Raw genomic sequence first — 18,172 nt, 5'->3', positions numbered from 1 at the left:
CTGGCATGTAAACTGCTCCCAACTTGCAAGCGAATGACACTAGCCAATATCTCCAGTCCCAGACACAACCCTAGGAACCTCCCTCTTGCAGTGTCCAGTTGTGTCCGCTGGATGCTGGAAGCTTATATGAGTTTGTCAATTTAACAAAGAAATTGATACGTACCAGGCTTGTTATCCCAAGGAGAGCCTCTGACACACTTCAAACCAAACACACTGCTTCAGGTAGAATAAAAAACCACAAAATTTATTAACTATAAAGATAGATTTTAAGTGATTATAAGTCAAAGCATAACAAGTCAGATTTGGTCAAATGAAATAAAAACACAACAGCTGATCTTAACACTTTCAATGTCCTTAAAAACTTAGATACTTCTCACCACAGGCTGACTGGTTACTTTTCAGCCAGGCTCTCCCCTCTGATCAACATTTCAGTCCCTTGGTGGTGGTGGTGGTGTCTGTAGATGTAGGCAGAAGAGAGTGAGCACGGCAAAAATGTCTCTCCCTTTTATCATGTCCTTTCTTTCCTCTTGGCTTTGCCCCCTGCCCCACGCCTTCAGAGTCAGGTGAGCATTACCTCATCACAGTTCCAAACTGACCAAAGGAAGGAGATGACTCCCTCAAGAGTCTAACAGATTCTTTTGTTGCTGCCTAAGCCAGTGTCCATTGTTCCTGTGAGGCTGGGCTGGGTTTGTCCCATCCATGCCCTGATGAGGTGTGAACTGCCTCTCTGTTCCTGGAGAGTTTTTGCTTGGGCTTGCTTTAAGCCATGAGGATACATTTTCAGCCTCCTAACTACATACATGAAATTTTAACCTATAACCTTACTATAACATTACTGTAACAATTACTATAACATCACTATAACAACCATGCTCAGTGCATCATGAGCTGTCCGAAGACACCCAACATGACAAACTTTGCATTGGATACCACACAATCATTTTACAAGGATGAACATGGGGGTGCTGGGTGTTTCCCCGAGGTACAGAGCATCACATATGTTTTATTAACATGAACAAATAAAACCAAGAATACACATCAGTATAAATGATTATAAATACTACTCAGCTAACTAAAGGTTAAACAATACAGTGATTAAAGTTCAGGTCAAATCAGTAAATCAATGAGTTAACAAGGATATTGCACTGGAATCAAGTCATCAATTTAGCCAAACCATCAGATTAATACAGCAGAAAATCAGCCCTTATAAATCCTAAAACAGCAACCTAAGGGGGCAGGTGCGTATTTAGTGATGCCGAAACCCCAATCAGAGATTTTCACCCAGGTAGTGCATTCCAGATTTAGCCAGTTGAATATTTCAATACCGAAACCAAATTATTGCTTATATTTAGCCCCAAATCTCAAAGCTGATAAGTTTTCTCCTTAGATTTCACTCTTGTGTAGCTAATACTTCTCATCGCCCTCTCACCCCAAAACACAGACACAGACCTTACTGAGACATTAGTAAAAGAAGTTCAAACAGCTCTCGCTGAACAATACATATCAGACAGCTCAATTCCTTGGAATGCTTCCATAGGTAAAGGAGCATGCATGCAGTCATTTCATAGGGCAGAGTTCTAAGGCTATTAAGATTTGGGGAACTATTCTTCTTAGCATCTTCCCTGTGTAGTTTTCAGAGGTGTTCACACACACACACCCCAACTGAGCCGCACTGTTACACCCCAATTTAATAGGAAGGCTTGGAAGGATCCACGTTCATTAAAAAAAACAGACAAAAATAGAAAAAGGAAAATAAATTTCAAAGATTACAAGGGGTTGGATCTCTGCAACTCTTTGTCTTTGGATTCACATGGAGTAGGAACCATAGCTGCAGCTGAGGAACCAGGTAATGGCACAGATGGTCCAGCACTTCAGGCTAGCCAGCTTTTCAAGTACAGGGAGACTACTGAAGGCTGCATAGCCTGTCGACCTTGTGCTTCATTCCCCAGACGGGATCAGTCCTGGGATCCTGGCAGTCAATCTCTCTTAGATGACTTACATAACTTAGGAACGCAAGACTGGTCATACTAGGTTGGACCAATGGTCCATCTAGCCCAGTGTGCTGCCTAAGAGTGACCAGTGCCAGATGCTTCAGAGGGAATGAACACAACAGGCTTGTTGATTGGAAAGCTGAAGGACTTCCACTCTTATCTTTAACTTTATTGTTGTAGATTCCAGTTTACCACACCTCCCCCGAGGTCTCTGGGCAAATCAGGAGTGAACCACTCCTTTGATACAGATGTGTCCCACTCCAGTTGAAGTGAGGCAGAGTTTGGGCCAATGTCAGTTTGAAAAAGCCCCGCTTAACCCAGCAGTTTTCTCAAAATATCTGCTGTCATAATCTGCATGTAGTGTGGACGTGCGAACCCCAAAGGTATCAAACACGAAAGAAACATAAGGCCAGTTATGGGGAGGTTTCCATGGCCAGGCCTGAGGGTTAAACAGCTGGGCTCAAACAGCTGGGCTCCTCAAAAGGAAAAGGGGCCTCAGCACCCATAAAAATAACTGGCTGCAAAAATAAATCATCATGCATCCATCACCATTTTAAAATCTGACATCTCCTGCCCGATGTGTCTTTGCTTAGTAAACAAGTGAATTGGGGAACTTTGTGGCTGTTACCCTCTAACTGGGTAAAAGGTTACACATCTTGTCTCAAGCAATTTTCCTCTTAACAGAAAATTTATTTTAAAGTTTATCAAAATAAATTCCATTTGAAATAGAACTAATTACAGTCTATACTCGGTCTCTGTTCTCGTACATGTTATTTCTCTCACATATTCCCGCACTCTAATTCCTTTGGAGTGAGGTTTTACTTTTCAGGATTAGCAACCATTTCCTATATAGTAGGAGGGGGTAGGGAGAGAACTAGAAGAAAACCTGAATTATATTGTAACATTGAAAGTTATCACATAATCAGCCTCTTGCTTTACACTAATTAACTTCATGTTTAATTTCATTGTCGCTGATAATTTATTCAAAGATTACAAAATATAAACCTATAGGGCAGTTTTCTCTTAATTCCCATTTTCACACAGTGAGCTTTTTGTGAAGTCACATTCTACAATAACCTAGGTGCCTTCCATTTCTGTGAGTTCATTTCTCCCCTGGTCTTCTCCCAGAAGTGTGGGTGGAAGGGGTCTCACACTATGTGGGAAGGTTGCATCATGAGAAAAACCACCTGTGCTCTATTTTCACACTTTCTAATCTTTCAAAGTAGCAGGAGGAGGAGAAATGATACAAATACGTTAGATTGAAGAGCAAAACTTAGGTTATGTCCACACTCCTGCAGAAAGTGGACCTACGCTACGCAACTCTAGCTATGTGACTAACGTAGCTGGAGTTAACGTACCTTAGGTCGAGTTATTGTGGGGTCTACACCGCAGGGAGTCGACAGGAGAAACTCTCCTGTCGACTTACCTTACTTTTCTAGTTGGGGGTAGATTACAGGGGTCAACTGGAGAGCGATCTGCTGTTGATTTGGTGGGTCTTCACTAGACCTGCTAAAACAACTGGTGGATGGATCTCAAAGCTTCGATCCCAGCTGTAGTGTAGATGAAGCCTAAGAGACCAAACCACAGAGTCAGGACTCAGCATTTATGTATCCTGCAGTCTGAACTTGGAATCTGATACATTCCCTCATTTGCGCAGCATGAAAGTGCTTCTTGTCCAACAAGGCAGCCAGATTGGGACCCATAGGCATGGAATGGCTCTGAAGGAATCAGCTGTTTCTCTCTGTGCTTCATGAAACTTTGGATCCAAATGGTAAAGGACAATTGTTTCTAATTTAATCATGGCATCCTTTAGGACCGTGAGCGATGCCACTTAACTAGGGAGTAGCATTCTAAAAATAGTTTACCTGGGCCACAGGTCACCATAGCGTCCATCTCTGGGGTGAAAATCAACCACTCGTACCTGCAATTTCTACCCGAGTTCTTGTCAAATCTTTGACCTTACTTGGAGTAATTTTACACTTCTCTGGCATAGAATTCTTCACCAACCACACAACAAATCAGTAGCGATAGTGAGGTATAACTCCCCCAAATATGCCCTTTTATTTCTTTAATCTGGTGGCACAGATTTAAATTAGGGACTAAATTCAGGTGCGTCTTAGAATCCCTGTAAGACACCAAATGTCAGGTATCTATTAACAATAGGTATCTTTCTGCAGCTCTATCACATTCAACACGGATTTCATTTTCTACACATTTGCAGCATCTCCCAGGGGTGAGCGGAACAGAAATGTCACTTCCATTTTCCCCATCTCTACCTAGCTAGGGATTGCATTTCCCAAATAATAGGCAACATGCACCTGATTAGGAAGGAGATATCTTCAGGAGTGACGTCCTGCAGGGTCTGGGCCACAACTGCTTTGGGAGCCAAATGCATGGGTATTTTGCTTAGTTACAAGTCACTTACTAGGGAATCCTCTTCCCAGCCCTTTAGAAAAAATATTGACCTAACCAATTGAAGATTGGGATGGTGATGGGGTATAAGGAAATCCCTGACTTACCCTATATTCTTCTGTTGTTACAGAGAGTGAAATGACAGTTTTCCCTATCCCTGCCCTGTTCCTGCTCTTTGTTATACTTCAATATATTTTAAGTGAGGAAAATGGTAGTAAAAATATCTGCTCTCCAGCCCAACCTGAAGCAACATCAGAGCAACTGGGAATGAAAGAATTTATTCCCAAAGGGGGAACCTTATGACTAACAATTGCTTTGAAATGGGGGAACAGTATAACCGGGATGCTCAGGGTTTGTTTTTAGACTAGGAGAAGTGATGGAGTTTACGTCAGGTCAAGGGGAAAGCGAATGCAACCACTGCACCTAGGCTACATCTGCACTGCAACTCTAGTTGTGGTTTTATACCAAGATCACTAACTTGAGCAACCAACACCATGTACAGTCCTAGTGGATGTAGGGCACAGGTAGTTTTTGCCTCAGTGTAGCTTGTTGGGATCAAACCATCTCTCTGGAGCTGATGAACATTCCTGGCTGGACGGACACACACTCTTATGACTCAAAAGGAAAGGAGTTGATAGAAAATATCACAGGACCCCAAAGAAGGGTGAGCTGCAAAAGGCAGAAGCAGGCAACTCATCTGGGGGAGCTGACAGACCACGGTGAAGACGGTGCAAAGATCGCTATGTGGGAATTAGCAAATGCGATTTAAAAACAAAAAACAACACTTTGGCCAGCCCTAGTCAAGGCATTTGTTACAGTTCTCGCCCATGTGGATTTTCTGATGTCTAATAAGGGCTGAGCTATGCCTGAAGCTTTTCCCACAGTTATTGCATGTGTAGGGTCTCTCTCCACTGTGGATTCTCCAATGTATGGTAAGGGCTGAGCTGTGCCTGAAAGGTTTCCTACACTCAGAGCACGTGTAGGGCATCTCACCCGTGTGGATTCTCCGGTGTCTAATAAGGGCTGAGCTATGGCTGAAGCTTTTCCCGCAGTTATTGCATGTGTAGGGTGTCTCTCCACTGTGGATTTTCCAATGTATGGTAAGGGCTGAGCTAAGCCTGAAGGTTTTCCCACACTCAGAGCATGTGTAGGGTCTCCCTGCAGTGTGGATTCCCTGGTGTCTAATAAGGGCTGAGCTATGACTGAAGCTTTTCCCACACTCAGAACATCTGTAGGGTGACATGCCAGTGTGGATTCTGTAATGCGTGATAAGGTTTGAGCTCTGACTGAAGCTTTTCCCACACTCAGAGCATGTGTAGGGTGTCTCTCCGGTGTGGATTCTCTGATGTATAATAAGGTGTGAGTTATAACTGAAGCTTTTCCCACACTCAGAGCACGTGTAGGGTTTCTCTCCTCTGTGGATTCTCTGATGTGTGAGAAGGTCAGAGCTCCCATTGAAGCTTTTCCCACACACATGGCATGTGTAGCATGTCTCTTCCAAGTTAATTCTCTCACATTTAATAAGGTCTGAGTGGCTACTGAAGTTTTCCTCTGGCCTGTGCTGACTCTCACAGGCTTTTGCTTTTTCTGGGAGTGCACAACTTCCAGAAACATTCCCTTTGGATTTTCCTGATAACATCCCATGTGCTTCTCTTTGCTCAGCATCTTCCTGCCAGGGTTTCTCCTCGTTCTCACTCACCTTCCCATCACCCGATGGGAGAGAGAGAGGATCCAGACATAGGTCACTTCCTGTGCCGGAGAGAAAAGAAATCTCAGAGAGAGGAATGGAAAAAGGGATGAACAAACCAAAATATTTGCGGGAGAGATCAAGCCTATCAGGAGCTGATTTTCCGCAAACCATTCCCCAGAGGAGAGAGGAAGGGGTCGGTTTTGGTCCGCATCTCACCATAACACTCAGGGGAACGTGAGATCGGGGAGGGACCTGCTGCCAGTTGTCTGTTAGGATAGGTGGGAAACCATGAGTGACTTCTGCCATAATGATTCCACACCTGCTGGGAACAATCCTAAACTCGGAGTGCTCACAAGGTCTTTGTAGGGCATCCCAAATGTTTCCTGTATTCAAGGACAATTTTTGAATTGGTTTAACCAACTCCTCACCTGTGCAGGCAGCTCTTGGGAGCACTTCTTTCTCAGAGCCCTGGAGATCTGGGACCCACAGCTCTTCCCCTCGTTCCAGCTGTGAGATCACATCAGGTTTGGAAACTAGAAACCCTGCTCAAGACAAAGAAAACAAGGGAGGTCAGTGGAATTTGTGGGATACTTGTCACAAAGAATATTCCATGGTTTTAACCCAGCTCATTTTTAAGCTGTAACATCCCAAGGCCAGCTTCCGCGGCTCAAAGTGGCAGGAGAGTTATTATTATAAATCATATTCATTACCTTAGTGCCTAAGGGCCAACTAAGAGTGGGTTCCCGTTGTGGAAGGCACCATACAAACACAAAATATTAGAAGGCCCATGCCCTGAAGAATTTACAATCTAAATAGACAAGGCAGACACAGAATGGGGGAAGGGGTAGAACCCACCAGCCGAGTGAACTATGTGAAGGCAGAGTGACAGATTGGATGAACACAGGCATCCATCTTGAGACTACCATATTTAATGTTATGACTAGGGCCAGTGTTTTCTGGAAATTGTCGCTATGACTGCATTTTTTCCCCGAAGTTACTCTTCATTTCTGGAATCACCCTTCACATCCGGAATTGCTGAACAGAGGGTGGGTGGGGCACGCAGGGTCACAACCCCCAGATTTCTGCCCAGAGACACCTGACTCATCTCCAGGGTGCAGGACAGAGGTGATGTGTGGGCAGGGCACACAGAGTCATGACCCTCCCGCCCCAATTTCTGCCTAAAGACACCTGACTTTTCCACAGGCCGCAGGGCAGAGGCTGGGGGCTGGCTGAAGTTGAGACTTGCTGCCAATTTCTTCCCTCCTCATACAAGTCTGGGCTCAGCAAAACCACTGTGGAGTTTCCCTTGGGCAGGGAGGGCACTTGGCAGTGGGACGCCGGTCTCCCTCATCATGCCGCAGAGCAGACGGCGCTCGCACCTGCTCTCGGCTGTGTCCACAGCATCTCTCCCCTGCACACAGCTGGTTCATGCCCCTTCTCCCCAGCACACAGCTGGCTCTAGGCTCTCAATGCCCAGTGTCTGGGCTCTACCTCCCCCAGACAGCTGGCTCCTGTCCCCTCCCCACAATGTACTTTCATGCTGTAAAGGATTACATATTGCTCATGTTTGTCAATATGTATTTCTTGTATTAATACAATGCATATCTGAAATTTCCAAAACATGCTGCTTTGAAAATCTGAAATTTCTCTATTTTAATTGCCAGCAAACACTGGCCCTAGTTATGACTGTTATCTGTATATTTGAGCCAGCCCTTGAAAGCAACCAGGGAGGGCTGAGGGATGGGTTTCCTGTACAATCTGGTTAGGGGTGATGAATGCCAGATCTCAAAGCTAGTTATGCAGATCTCCAGCTTTTTAAGCTTTGCCCCATGCCAAAAGGGGCAGTGACTGATTATACGTCTTTCAGGAGACTGAAGAAAACAGACAGACTTTTTGGGGAGAGTTTGAGCTGACTGTGGAGGATTTCTTTGGGATACAAACTGACATGACCTGAAAACCAAGAGGTAACCCCTTAATACACTTTGGAACTGATCAGGGATTCCCACGAGGACTGATGAGGGGACGATGGTAAATACACATTTAGATCCTTTGCTTGTTTTATATCTTTTCCCCATAAGGCTTAACCTCTGGCACACTGTCATAGATCCACAGCATCTGTGCAATGCCCTGGCTTTTAAAGAGTCCTTGGGAGGTGCCCCTGGAGTGCACTAGACCCCCAAGGGGTCCCACTCTTCCACAAGGATAGGCCATGTAGCTTCAACACCTGAGACTGAGCCTCTGGCTTCAAGACTCCTATTTCAACCTGAGAGCTCTGCCAGCAGGCCCAGCTCAACTACACTCCTCTTCAGAGACCGTTCCTCATTCATGCTTCAATGCACCTCAGCAAGCTTTTGCTGTGACACTGGGCAGACTTTTAAAACATAGCAGGGTTTATTAGGCAACTGAAACACAGCATTGGAAAGTCCTTAGATGAGGACAGAGAAGCAAAGACGACAATATGGTCCATACTGGCCAAGGCCCTTGAGCCATGCTGCTGTTGAAAACAGTTCGATTTCTTTTCACTGTGCCTGTCCTGTGAGATCCTCCCATGGCCAGGTGACAATTATTCCCTTGTCTGTCGGGTATTTCACTGATGTAGTTTGATCCCAGCCAGTCCTTAATGACCCATTCAGATCACCGCATGACAGCTAAGTGACAAAACACCTCATGTCTCCTGCTCTTTATGATCATAGCAATACCAATCATAGAGGGAAACTGAGGTGTGTATTGGCATCATACAAGTATCACCAAAATTCCCACTTCTATCACGCATACACACACACACACACACACTGCTCACAGCCCTTGGAGAGAAAGCAAAGCACAGGAACTGGACGTTAGTCCAGTGACCACAGGGGAGGACAAGCTGCAATCCTCCAACCCTGGTCATGTGGGTCCCTACCCATAGAGAGGGGCTGGCTAAAGGCCTGATACCTGAGAGGGCATTCCTTGAGCAGACCATGGAGGCAAATCAAAGGCTTAGCTACCCCAGAACTGACACATCACAGAAGCACATTTTGGGGAATTAGGAAATCTAGTGACTCAGGTGTAATGGGAGGGAGATGTGTAATGTGGAAAAGGCTGGGGAATTAAACACTAAAATTCAGGAGCAACAGCCTCTAATTCTTCCAGAAAAGGAGAATGTAAGAAACAAGAACTGGGCCACGCAACCTCAGGAGGGTCAGGCTCAAAGATCCAAGGAGCGTGGAGGGAAGACAACTTTCGGCTGCTGCAGATGGGGATATGAGGACAAGGCTCTCCCCAAACTCTCACTCCTGTTGATCCTGACCTGATTTTATGGCCTTTGACCCAGTCTCAGGTCTTGTGGGTAATTTTATAGTCGTTAGAAGTAAAATGTCATTATCAGAGTGTTGCTTATTAGTTTGGAACATGCATGGAGGGGCAAGGAGGTGAACAGAAATAAATGGGTTATTAAGCTTGCTACAGTTACGAGCCTGTTACAGTAGGTTGAGGCTTTGTGGGATTAGTTATGCAAAAGTCTGGGATTTACCGGAATAGGCCTAAGGTCAGGTATTTTGCACCCTCATTTTGAGAGACTAACAAGGAACCACAAACAGGTGCAATATGCCACAGGATTCTGAAAGAAGGAAGTTTGGGGCAAGCTTTAGCAATTAGGTTGCTATGCAGAATCTCAGCAGTTGGACCACATTCATATATTGGAATTAATAAATAAATGATGTAAATCTTGAGTATTAATGCTTGGTGCTTAATTATGGACTTCCCAAAGGCCACATATGAGTTGGGGCAGCTACTGACATTATTGTAATCAGAGTAAAGGAGCAGAGTAAAGGAGCCATTCTATTACCATAAGCAAGCATATAAAATACCTCTCCTAGTAACCATTTTTTCATTTTGTTGGGTTCTCAAGACAGTGTAAATGGAATCAGGACCTCCCTTCTGATGGTCTCCCTTGCCCCTCGATCTTTGTTTCCAATGGTGTCCATAACTTGCAAGTATGCAGAGTGCAAGACCCTCTTTACTATACTTATCTTAGTCTAATCGTTAAGTGTATTGATCCTGGCCTATGATTTCAATTATAGCTGTGTGTATTAAATCAAGTTTCTGTGTGTTTCACCACATTTCATCTTCTCAATTAACTTTGAGTATCCAGGTACAGGGGCAAGTTGTACCCCAATACGTAATCTTATAGGTGTAAAAATTGTACAGGCTACACTACCAGCCTGTGACATCATCAACAAAGTGCCCATTTGTGCCTGGGTAGCAGCCCTGCTATGGGAGGGAGGAATGCAGGAAGGACTCAGGATCGGTGGCCAGGGTCCACCGTGCATAGAGATGGGGAGGTTATATGGGGTAATGCGTGGGAGAGGGAGGTCAAGAGTTAAAATAATAATATTTGGGAGGGGGGGAAATGTATAATGAAGTGAATCTGAACAGAAATAAAACTGGAGTGTAGGCTCTAAAGCAGAGGTGGGCAAACTACAGCCCGCGGGACCCTCCTGCCTGGCCCCTGAGCTCCTGGCCGGGAAGGCTACCCCCGGCCCCTCCCCCCCCACAGCCTCACCTCACCGCAGGCGCAATGCTCTAGGCAGCGGGGCTCTGAGCTCCTGGGACAGGGCCGCTGCAGAGCCCGGCCTGACCCGGTCTCTGTGCTGTGTGGTGGCGGCGGCAGCATGGCCGGGCTGCGCGGCTGGAGAGCCGCCAGCCACCGGTGCTCCAGGCAGCGCAGTAAGGGGGCGGGGGGGGTTGGATAGAGGGCAGGGGAGTTCGGGGTGGTGGTCAGAGGGCGGGGGTGTGGATAGGGGTCAGGGCAGGAACAGGGGGTTGAATGGGGGCAGGGGGTAGTCAGGGGACAGGAAGAAGGGGTGGTTGGATGGGGCAGGGGCCCCAGGGGGGCAGTCGGGAAGGACGGGGGGGGGTTGGATGGGGTGGCAGGGGGAAGTCAGGGGCAGGGCTTCTGGGGGCAGTCAGGGGACAGGGAGAAGGGGTGGTTAGATGGGGCAGGGGTCGAGGGGTTGGATGGAGTGGTGGGGGGCAGTTAGGGGGCAGAGGTCCGGGGGGCGGTCAGGGGACAGGGAGCGGGGATGTATGGATGGGGCAGGAGTCCCGGGGGAGGCAGATAGAAGGTGGGGGCCTGGCCACAACCCCCTCCCCTAACTGGCCCTCCATACAATTTCCGAAACCCGATGTGGCCCTCAGGCCGAAAAGTTTGCCCGCCCCTGCTCTAAAGCAACAAGGCCTGGGAAGGGAGTCAGGGTTAAAGGCCTTGGATCCCCCACAGTTCTAGATCCCCAAACCTCTCCTCCCTCCCACTGACCCACCCAGCCCACCTCCTGGGTGCCCTTCCTCCACACTCCTCTCCCCTTCTTCCCATTACTCTCAGCCGTCACCACGTCCCAGCACCTTGGGAGCTTCTTGTGTTCCCTCCTTGTCTCTCACTACTTCATCCCTCCGTGCTCCTTATTACCTCTAATCCTGTACACACCTTCCCCATGTCCTGGCACCCCAGAATTAGCTACTCCCCGCTTCTTCTCCCCTCCCACGGCTCTGTTCTCCCTTCAACTGTGGGCTCCTGAATGGCAACATTATGCTCTCTCCTATCAAAAGAGGCGCTCATCTGACAATCACACAAGCCATGCATGAGTCATACACCTATTTATGCAATTTAGAATTCTACAGGTGACATATTTTCCTCTTAAAATGAGGAGAAGACATGAAAGCTCTAGTTATTAAAATAGTTATTAATGTATCCAATAGGGATACATTAAATGCAATTTTTAAATGACTGACGGCACCAAAAAGGCACATGTCCAAAAATTATTCTAGTGGGTGGGAGATAAGGAAAAAAAAGGAGGGCAAGGAAACTTGTCAAAACTTGTATGACGAATACAGGTATAAAGTTATTACTACTCTGGTTCTTTAGAGACCCCACAGCTTCTAATAACCGAGGGGACAGGACTCCTTACCCAGAAAGATCACCGTCTCATAGTTCTCCTGCATTACGTCTCTGTAGAGGGCTCTCTGAGTGGGGTCCAGCAGAGCCCATTCCCCCTGGGTGAAATACACAGCCACCTCCTCGAAAGTCACCAGCCCCTGAAAGAGCAAAAGTCCAACACTCAGTACCTGCTTCCCCAGTCACAACCCCACTATTCACAGAACAGCAGCACCAGGTAAATGGAAGCTCCAGGAGGCACATGTTAACAGAGTCCCACCCCACCTTGCTTAGAGCGGCCTGGAGGCATCAGAGGGTAGAAAGAGAGAAACTTTGTGTCTCCCAGCTGACAGACAGAGGCAGGGTCTTCACATTTATCACATAACTACTAGCCAGAGCTTGATATAGGAGATGGGGCTGTCTCTGCACCCTGCTGGTGGCTCCCTGGTAGGAATCCCAACACTCTCCAAATAAAATATATGGAAGAAAGGGGAGGTCAATAGTAAAGAATATAAATTAGAAGGTCAGAATTGTAGAAAATTGGTAAGGGAAGCTATCAGAAATCAATGACCAATGAAAGTAAAAAGGAAGTTATTAAAAGTATATTATGTACAAAATGAATCCTAACAATGGTAGTGGTAAATTACTAGACGGAAAGGGCAGAATTATCAAAAATAATGCAGAAGAGGTAAAAGTGTTCAATAAATATTTCCTCTCCTGGATTTGGAGAAAAACAGATGACAACACTCTTTGCATTCCAACAATAACTCTTGAGGACATTAAACAGCAGCTATTAAAGTTAGACATGTTTAAATCAGCAGGTCCAGATAACTTGTATCCAAGAGTTTTAAAAGACCTGGTGGAGAAGCGTGGTGGACTGATAATGTTGATTTTAATTAGGACTTGGAACATTGGGGAAATTCCAGAAGACTGGAATAAAGCTAATGCTGTGCCAATATTTAAAAAGTGTAAAAGAGATGACCCAGCTAATTACAAGAGTGTCAGTCTGACATCGATACTGGGCAAGATAATGGAGCAGCTGATACTGGATTTCATTAATAAAGAATTAAAGGAGGTTACTATAATTAGTACCCATCAACAAAGGTTTAGAGAAAATAGATCCTATCAAACTAACTGGATATCCTTATTGGATGAGATCAAAAGTTTGGTTGCAGCAAATAGTAATGATGAAATATGCCTAGACTTCTGTAAGACCTATGACTTGGTTCAGCACAATATTTTGCCTAGAAAACCAGAATGATACGAAATAAACACGGCATACATTAAATAGATTAAAAACTGTGATTGTTAAATAGCACAGGTCCAAGAACCAGTCCCTGCGGGAACCCACTAGAAATAAATCCACTCGACCATGGTTCCCCATTACAATCACAGTTTTTAATCTATTGAATGTATGCCATGTGTATTTTGTATCATTCTAGTTTTTTGGTCAAACAATGAAGAAGCCAGACAGTGCTGATGGCTCGTCAACAAAGACAATGGACCGTGGAAGAGTTTAGCCTTCCTGTGAATGTTTCAGCCAGACTATGAGTCATGGCTACTATGACTCAGCAAGTCATGCAAGGCCATGTGACCAGACCACATGACACTGGACTCCATTTTGGTACCTGTATTTTTCCACAAACTGGACTGGGAATGGACTTTGGAACAAAGGGTTCCCGCCATATGGAAAAGCTACATAAGGTGCGGTGTGACATCATCTCTTGACCTCACTCCCCACACAAGAGAACTCCTGGAACAAAGACTGCACTGGGGGAAGTGCTGGTCCCAGGCTAAAGGAATTTCTAGCCTGTGTATAAACTTGGTAAACTGCTTCTATCATCAGTCAGGGTGAGAAATTGCTAATTCAAATCCTATCTATCTAGCATGTTAGGCTTAGTTTGCATTTTTGTTTATTTGCTTAGTAATCTGCTTTGATCTGTTTGCTATCACTTATAATGACTTAAAATCTATCTTTTGGTAGTTAATAAACTTGTTTTATGCTTTATCTTAACCAGTGTATTTTGATTGAAGTATCTGGGGGAAAAAAATATCAGCTTGCTTAACACAAGCTTGTTGTGCATCTCTTTCCCACATCAAAGGGAAGGCAAACTATATTAATGAGCTTACATTGTACAGATCCCTCTGCAGTGTAAGATGGTATAATTCTGGGTTTATACTCCAGCAGGGATGCAAAACTGGGGAGCTGGGAAATTGGCTGTTGTCTTCTATCTGTCCTTGAATGGCTTAGGTAAAGCACTCAGGTAGCTTTGTTGGATGTATGATGCCACTTGTTGTCATGCTGGGTGATAACAGGGCCTGGAGAGGCTGGCTGAATCTCCAGCAAAGCAGTGTGAGAAGGGCCAGCCCAGCCTGAGGGTTAGAGGGCACAGCGGTTCCTAGAAGCCCGCCAGACTGCACCCTGGGGGTGACAACCCATCACACCCTAGATTACACAAGTCTCAGCAGGTTTGTCACATCCTGTCCCCTGTCACATCCTGTCCCCTCCCTTTCTCCTCCCTAGATACTTCTTGCCTTCCACCACCTCTAGCAGCTCCCACCCTCCTATGCATTTACTGCTCTTCTCCCTTCAAGCAGAGCCCACCACCAGCTCCCTGATAATCCCTTACCTGAGCCAGCTCCACTGCAGCCATTTCTTTCCCCCTGCGAGGACGGGATGATCTGGTGCAAAACCTGGATGTTATTCTGTAGCCTGCCAGGGCGAGAAGGGCAACGTGAGAGAATTCAGATGGGGCTTTTGTCCATTCCACAAGCCGATTCCCCCTAGGATTTTTCCCTGCTAATGGACATTCTAGGTTCTGCCATAGTGTGAAGCACAGAGTGACCTTATTCCAGTACAGGCCTAGCCCCCTCCCATAAGGGTGTAACCCTCTGAGACATGGTGAAACCCTCCCAGTAACAGAATCTCTGAACCAAAGGCTAAAGAAGAGCAGAATCAAAGAAGTCACTTTGGGGGATTCTGAGTCATTGTCCCCAAGGCAGCTGTCTCAGGTTTACAAAGTTGTTTGGCTCCAGCCTTTATAGAGTCTCTCCTGGGAGTGCCCCCTTTCAAGTGCTGGGCTTAGTTTTAGCTTTTGGCAAGCGTGACCTGGGGGGCTCTAAGACTGGGCCTTCTTGCCTCAGCACACCTGGTTTCTTTCTGTGGCTCCCCAGTGAGAGCAAATGAGTAGATACTCCTGATAGAGACTGTGAACAGAAGAACGGCCCACTGCGTCAGACCAATGGTCCGTATAGCTCAGTGGCCAATGCCAGGTGCTTCAGAGGGAATGAACAGAACAGGTCATCATCAAGTGATCCATCCCCTGTCACCCATTCCCAGCTTCTGGCAAACAGAGGCTAGAGACACCATCCCTGCCCATCCTGCCTGTGACGTTGGCAGATGAGGTGTTAGCTCTTGCAAAAGCCCCCATGTCTTAACTGAAAATGGGCAAACGCAGAGCTGGAATCAGTCTGGCTCCCCTGTGTTAGTATTTTTAGAACAGGTTGTCAAGGCTGAATCCCCACTCTGTCACTACAAGTGCAGAAGTGGGGGCATGCAAGGATGTCAAAAATTAATACTGGCCACTCCAGGCTTGTATTAAACTCCCACGGTTACAGCTTCTCTCTGACCTTGGCTTGGTAAACGCTGCCACCGCCCAAATGCAAAAAAAACCAACCCCTTTGAACCCAGGAAGGAGCACGTGGGAATTCCTCCCTGTGGGGTACCTTCAAGCCCTTTCACACACACGCCCCCCATGATGTTATTGACGTGAACTGGGACCGTACAGATCATTGTTCCAACCAAAGTCCTGTAGCGGCACCAAATCTTGTATAAAGGGGGTCAAATGAGGTGTCTAAGACAAGATTATGGTTTGCTGATTATGCTATCTGTTTGTGTGTATCATTTTTGTAGTTAAAGTTATGAATATTGGCTCTATACTGTCTGTATTTCAAACTTATGCTAAGCTTCTGGGTGACACCCCAGACAAGTTGGTGTCAGCTCTGCCTAGCCTGCTTGATGGCCCATTAAGGACCATCAGCGACACAACTGACCCATTGAGAGAAGGCAGACACGCCTTGCGACTCAGCAAGGTGTGCAGGACCTGCCTATGGACAGAACTCTGAGGTTTTTCCAGGCCGTGTGATGGACAGCTTGTCTTTGGGACAAAGAGAGAGACCACATGGCAAGAGACTGTAAAAAGCTGCTGCAGCTCCTCCATCTTGTCTTCAATCCTGCTTCATACCTCTGGAGGGACTTCGCTGCACTGAAGCTTTGAACCAAGGACTGAAAGACCCATCCCAGCTGGGGATGTTCTCCAGAGACTGGATTTGAACCTGCAGTTTATTCCATCACTGCTACAAGCCTGAACCAAGAACTTTGCCATTACTGTATGGAATTGATTCCATTTAACCAATTCTAGCTCTCATCTATATCTTTTTCATTTTATGAATAAACCTGTAGATTTTAGATTCTAAAGGATTGGCAACAGCGTGATTTGTGGGTAAGATCTGATTTGTATATTGACCTGGGTCTGGGGCTTGGTCCTTTGGGATCGAGAGAACCTTTTTTCTTTTACTGGGGTATTGGTTTTCATAACCATCTGTCCCCATAACGAGTGGCACTGGTGGTGATACTGGGAAATTGGAGTGTCTAAGAGAATTGCTTGTGTGACTTGTGGGTAGCCCATGCGGTAAAACCAAAGTCCTCTCTGTCTGGCTGGTTTGGTGTGCCTTGGTGTGCATATAAACCCCAGCCTTGGGCTGTAACTGCCCTGCTTTAAGCAATTTGTCCTGAATTGGTACTCTCAGTTGGGTCCCACCCGAACCAGCATTGTTACACCCCCCTCCGGGGAAGAGCTGAGAAAGAAAACAAAGGAAATTAGGTTTCAGAGTAACAGCCGTGTTAGTCTGTATTCGCAAAAAGAAAAGGGGTACTTGTAGCACCTTAGAGACTAACCAATTTATTTGAGCATGAGCTTTCGTGAGCTACAGCTCACTTCATCGGATGATGTGGCTATCAGCTAAGCAAACAATCAAAACCTCTTAGGACACCAAAAATCCAATCCTGTTCTTAAAAAAAGGTAAATTTTATTAAAAACAAAAAGGGAAAAAAGTACATCTGAAACTCAGGCTTTTTGCTAGATCTTAAAAGAAACAATTACAAAAATTAAGCACCCAAAATAGCTTTCTTGGGGGTTCAGCTTAAAGGTTAGAAGCAACAAAAGCATCTGGGGTTAGCACAAAGGAGATCCACAAGCCAAAATAAGAAATAAACCTGATCATGTCTAGCTAAACATTCTGATCTACTTACACGTTTGAAGTTCAGATAAGTAGTTCTAGGCATGATCTGATGATTTATGATCATACCTGGCTTAAGCTTTACACAGCATTGCTACTGCCCTCTGTTCCCCCCTTTCCTGGACAGCAACAGACAAAAGGAAAGTTTCTTTCCCCATTTAAAAAAGTTCTAGCCATTGGCTCTTTTGGTCAGGTGCCCACTTTTTTCCCCTTTACCTGGGGGACTTTTTAACCCCTTACAGGTAAAGCAAGTAGAGAACAGCTACCAAGAGGGACTTTATAGCTAACTGACTGGCTGGGTGTCCATAAAAGGAAATGAAGGGGGTGGGGGAGCTTATCACATAGGTATTAGAATTATAAAAATGTGTTTAGACTTTATTGAATGCTTGTGAGTTGCTGCCTGGGTTAATATCTGACTAGTTGCATCGTGAGCCTCTGTGGCTCTGTAAATCACCAGACAGGAGAGAGGCTTCACATAGGTAATGTGCTGGTATGATGAAGATGGGGGAGAGAGGCTCTCCTGGCTCCGCTCCCGTTAGGGTATGTCTGCACTACACCAGGGAGTGGGGCTTTCAGCCTGGGCCCACAGACTTGTGTTAATGATGCTCAGGCTAGCACATTAAAAATAGCCATGTAGACACTGCAGCTCAGGCTGGAGCTCAGGCTCCCAAGCCTCCCCCTGGTTTGAGAGACCGAGCTCCAGCCCAACCTCCAACATCTACACAGTTACATATAGCCCACCAGCACAAGTGTGCAGACCCAGGCTGGGAGGATCTCTCCCAGAGGCAGTGTAGACTCACCCATTATGTGCTACTTCCTAGGCTTTGCTTTTTGCAAGGCTGATCCCCACAGCTCCACTACTCTGAGACA

The 18,172-nt window shown here is 46.0% G+C and overlaps 1 protein-coding gene and 1 long non-coding RNA gene across 3 annotated transcripts in view; one reads left to right on the top strand and one right to left on the bottom strand.

The window, feature by feature from the left end:
- LOC119564619 overlaps window positions 1-18,172 on the top strand; it is a 234,949-nt gene that overhangs the window by 48,980 nt on the left and 167,797 nt on the right. The window lies entirely within an intron of this gene.
- Window positions 1-18,172, bottom strand: part of LOC102934153 (zinc finger protein 135) — a 190,519-nt gene that overhangs the window by 168,966 nt on the left and 3,381 nt on the right. The window contains exons 2-5 of one of the 2 annotated variants that reach the window (XM_043537520.1): window positions 14,635-14,717; window positions 12,039-12,165; window positions 6,522-6,635; window positions 2,249-6,152 (exon numbers count right to left, since the gene is read on the bottom strand). In XM_043537520.1, the coding sequence (XP_043393455.1) occupies window positions 5,200-6,152; window positions 6,522-6,635; window positions 12,039-12,165; window positions 14,635-14,658 (1,218 nt within the window). In that variant the 5' untranslated portion in view covers window positions 14,659-14,717 and the 3' untranslated portion in view covers window positions 2,249-5,199. Of the gene's footprint in view, window positions 1-2,248; window positions 6,153-6,521; window positions 6,636-12,038; window positions 12,166-14,634; window positions 14,718-18,172 lie in introns of those variants that run through there. The other variant, XR_006287749.1, reaches the window with a different exon arrangement.

This window comes from Chelonia mydas, chromosome 28 (assembly GCF_015237465.2).
Source record: "Chelonia mydas isolate rCheMyd1 chromosome 28, rCheMyd1.pri.v2, whole genome shotgun sequence".
Classification (NCBI taxonomy): Eukaryota; Metazoa; Chordata; order Testudines; family Cheloniidae; genus Chelonia; species Chelonia mydas.
The sequence above is the reverse complement of the archived record's forward strand: the minus strand, read 5'-3'. Positions and strand labels throughout refer to the sequence as shown.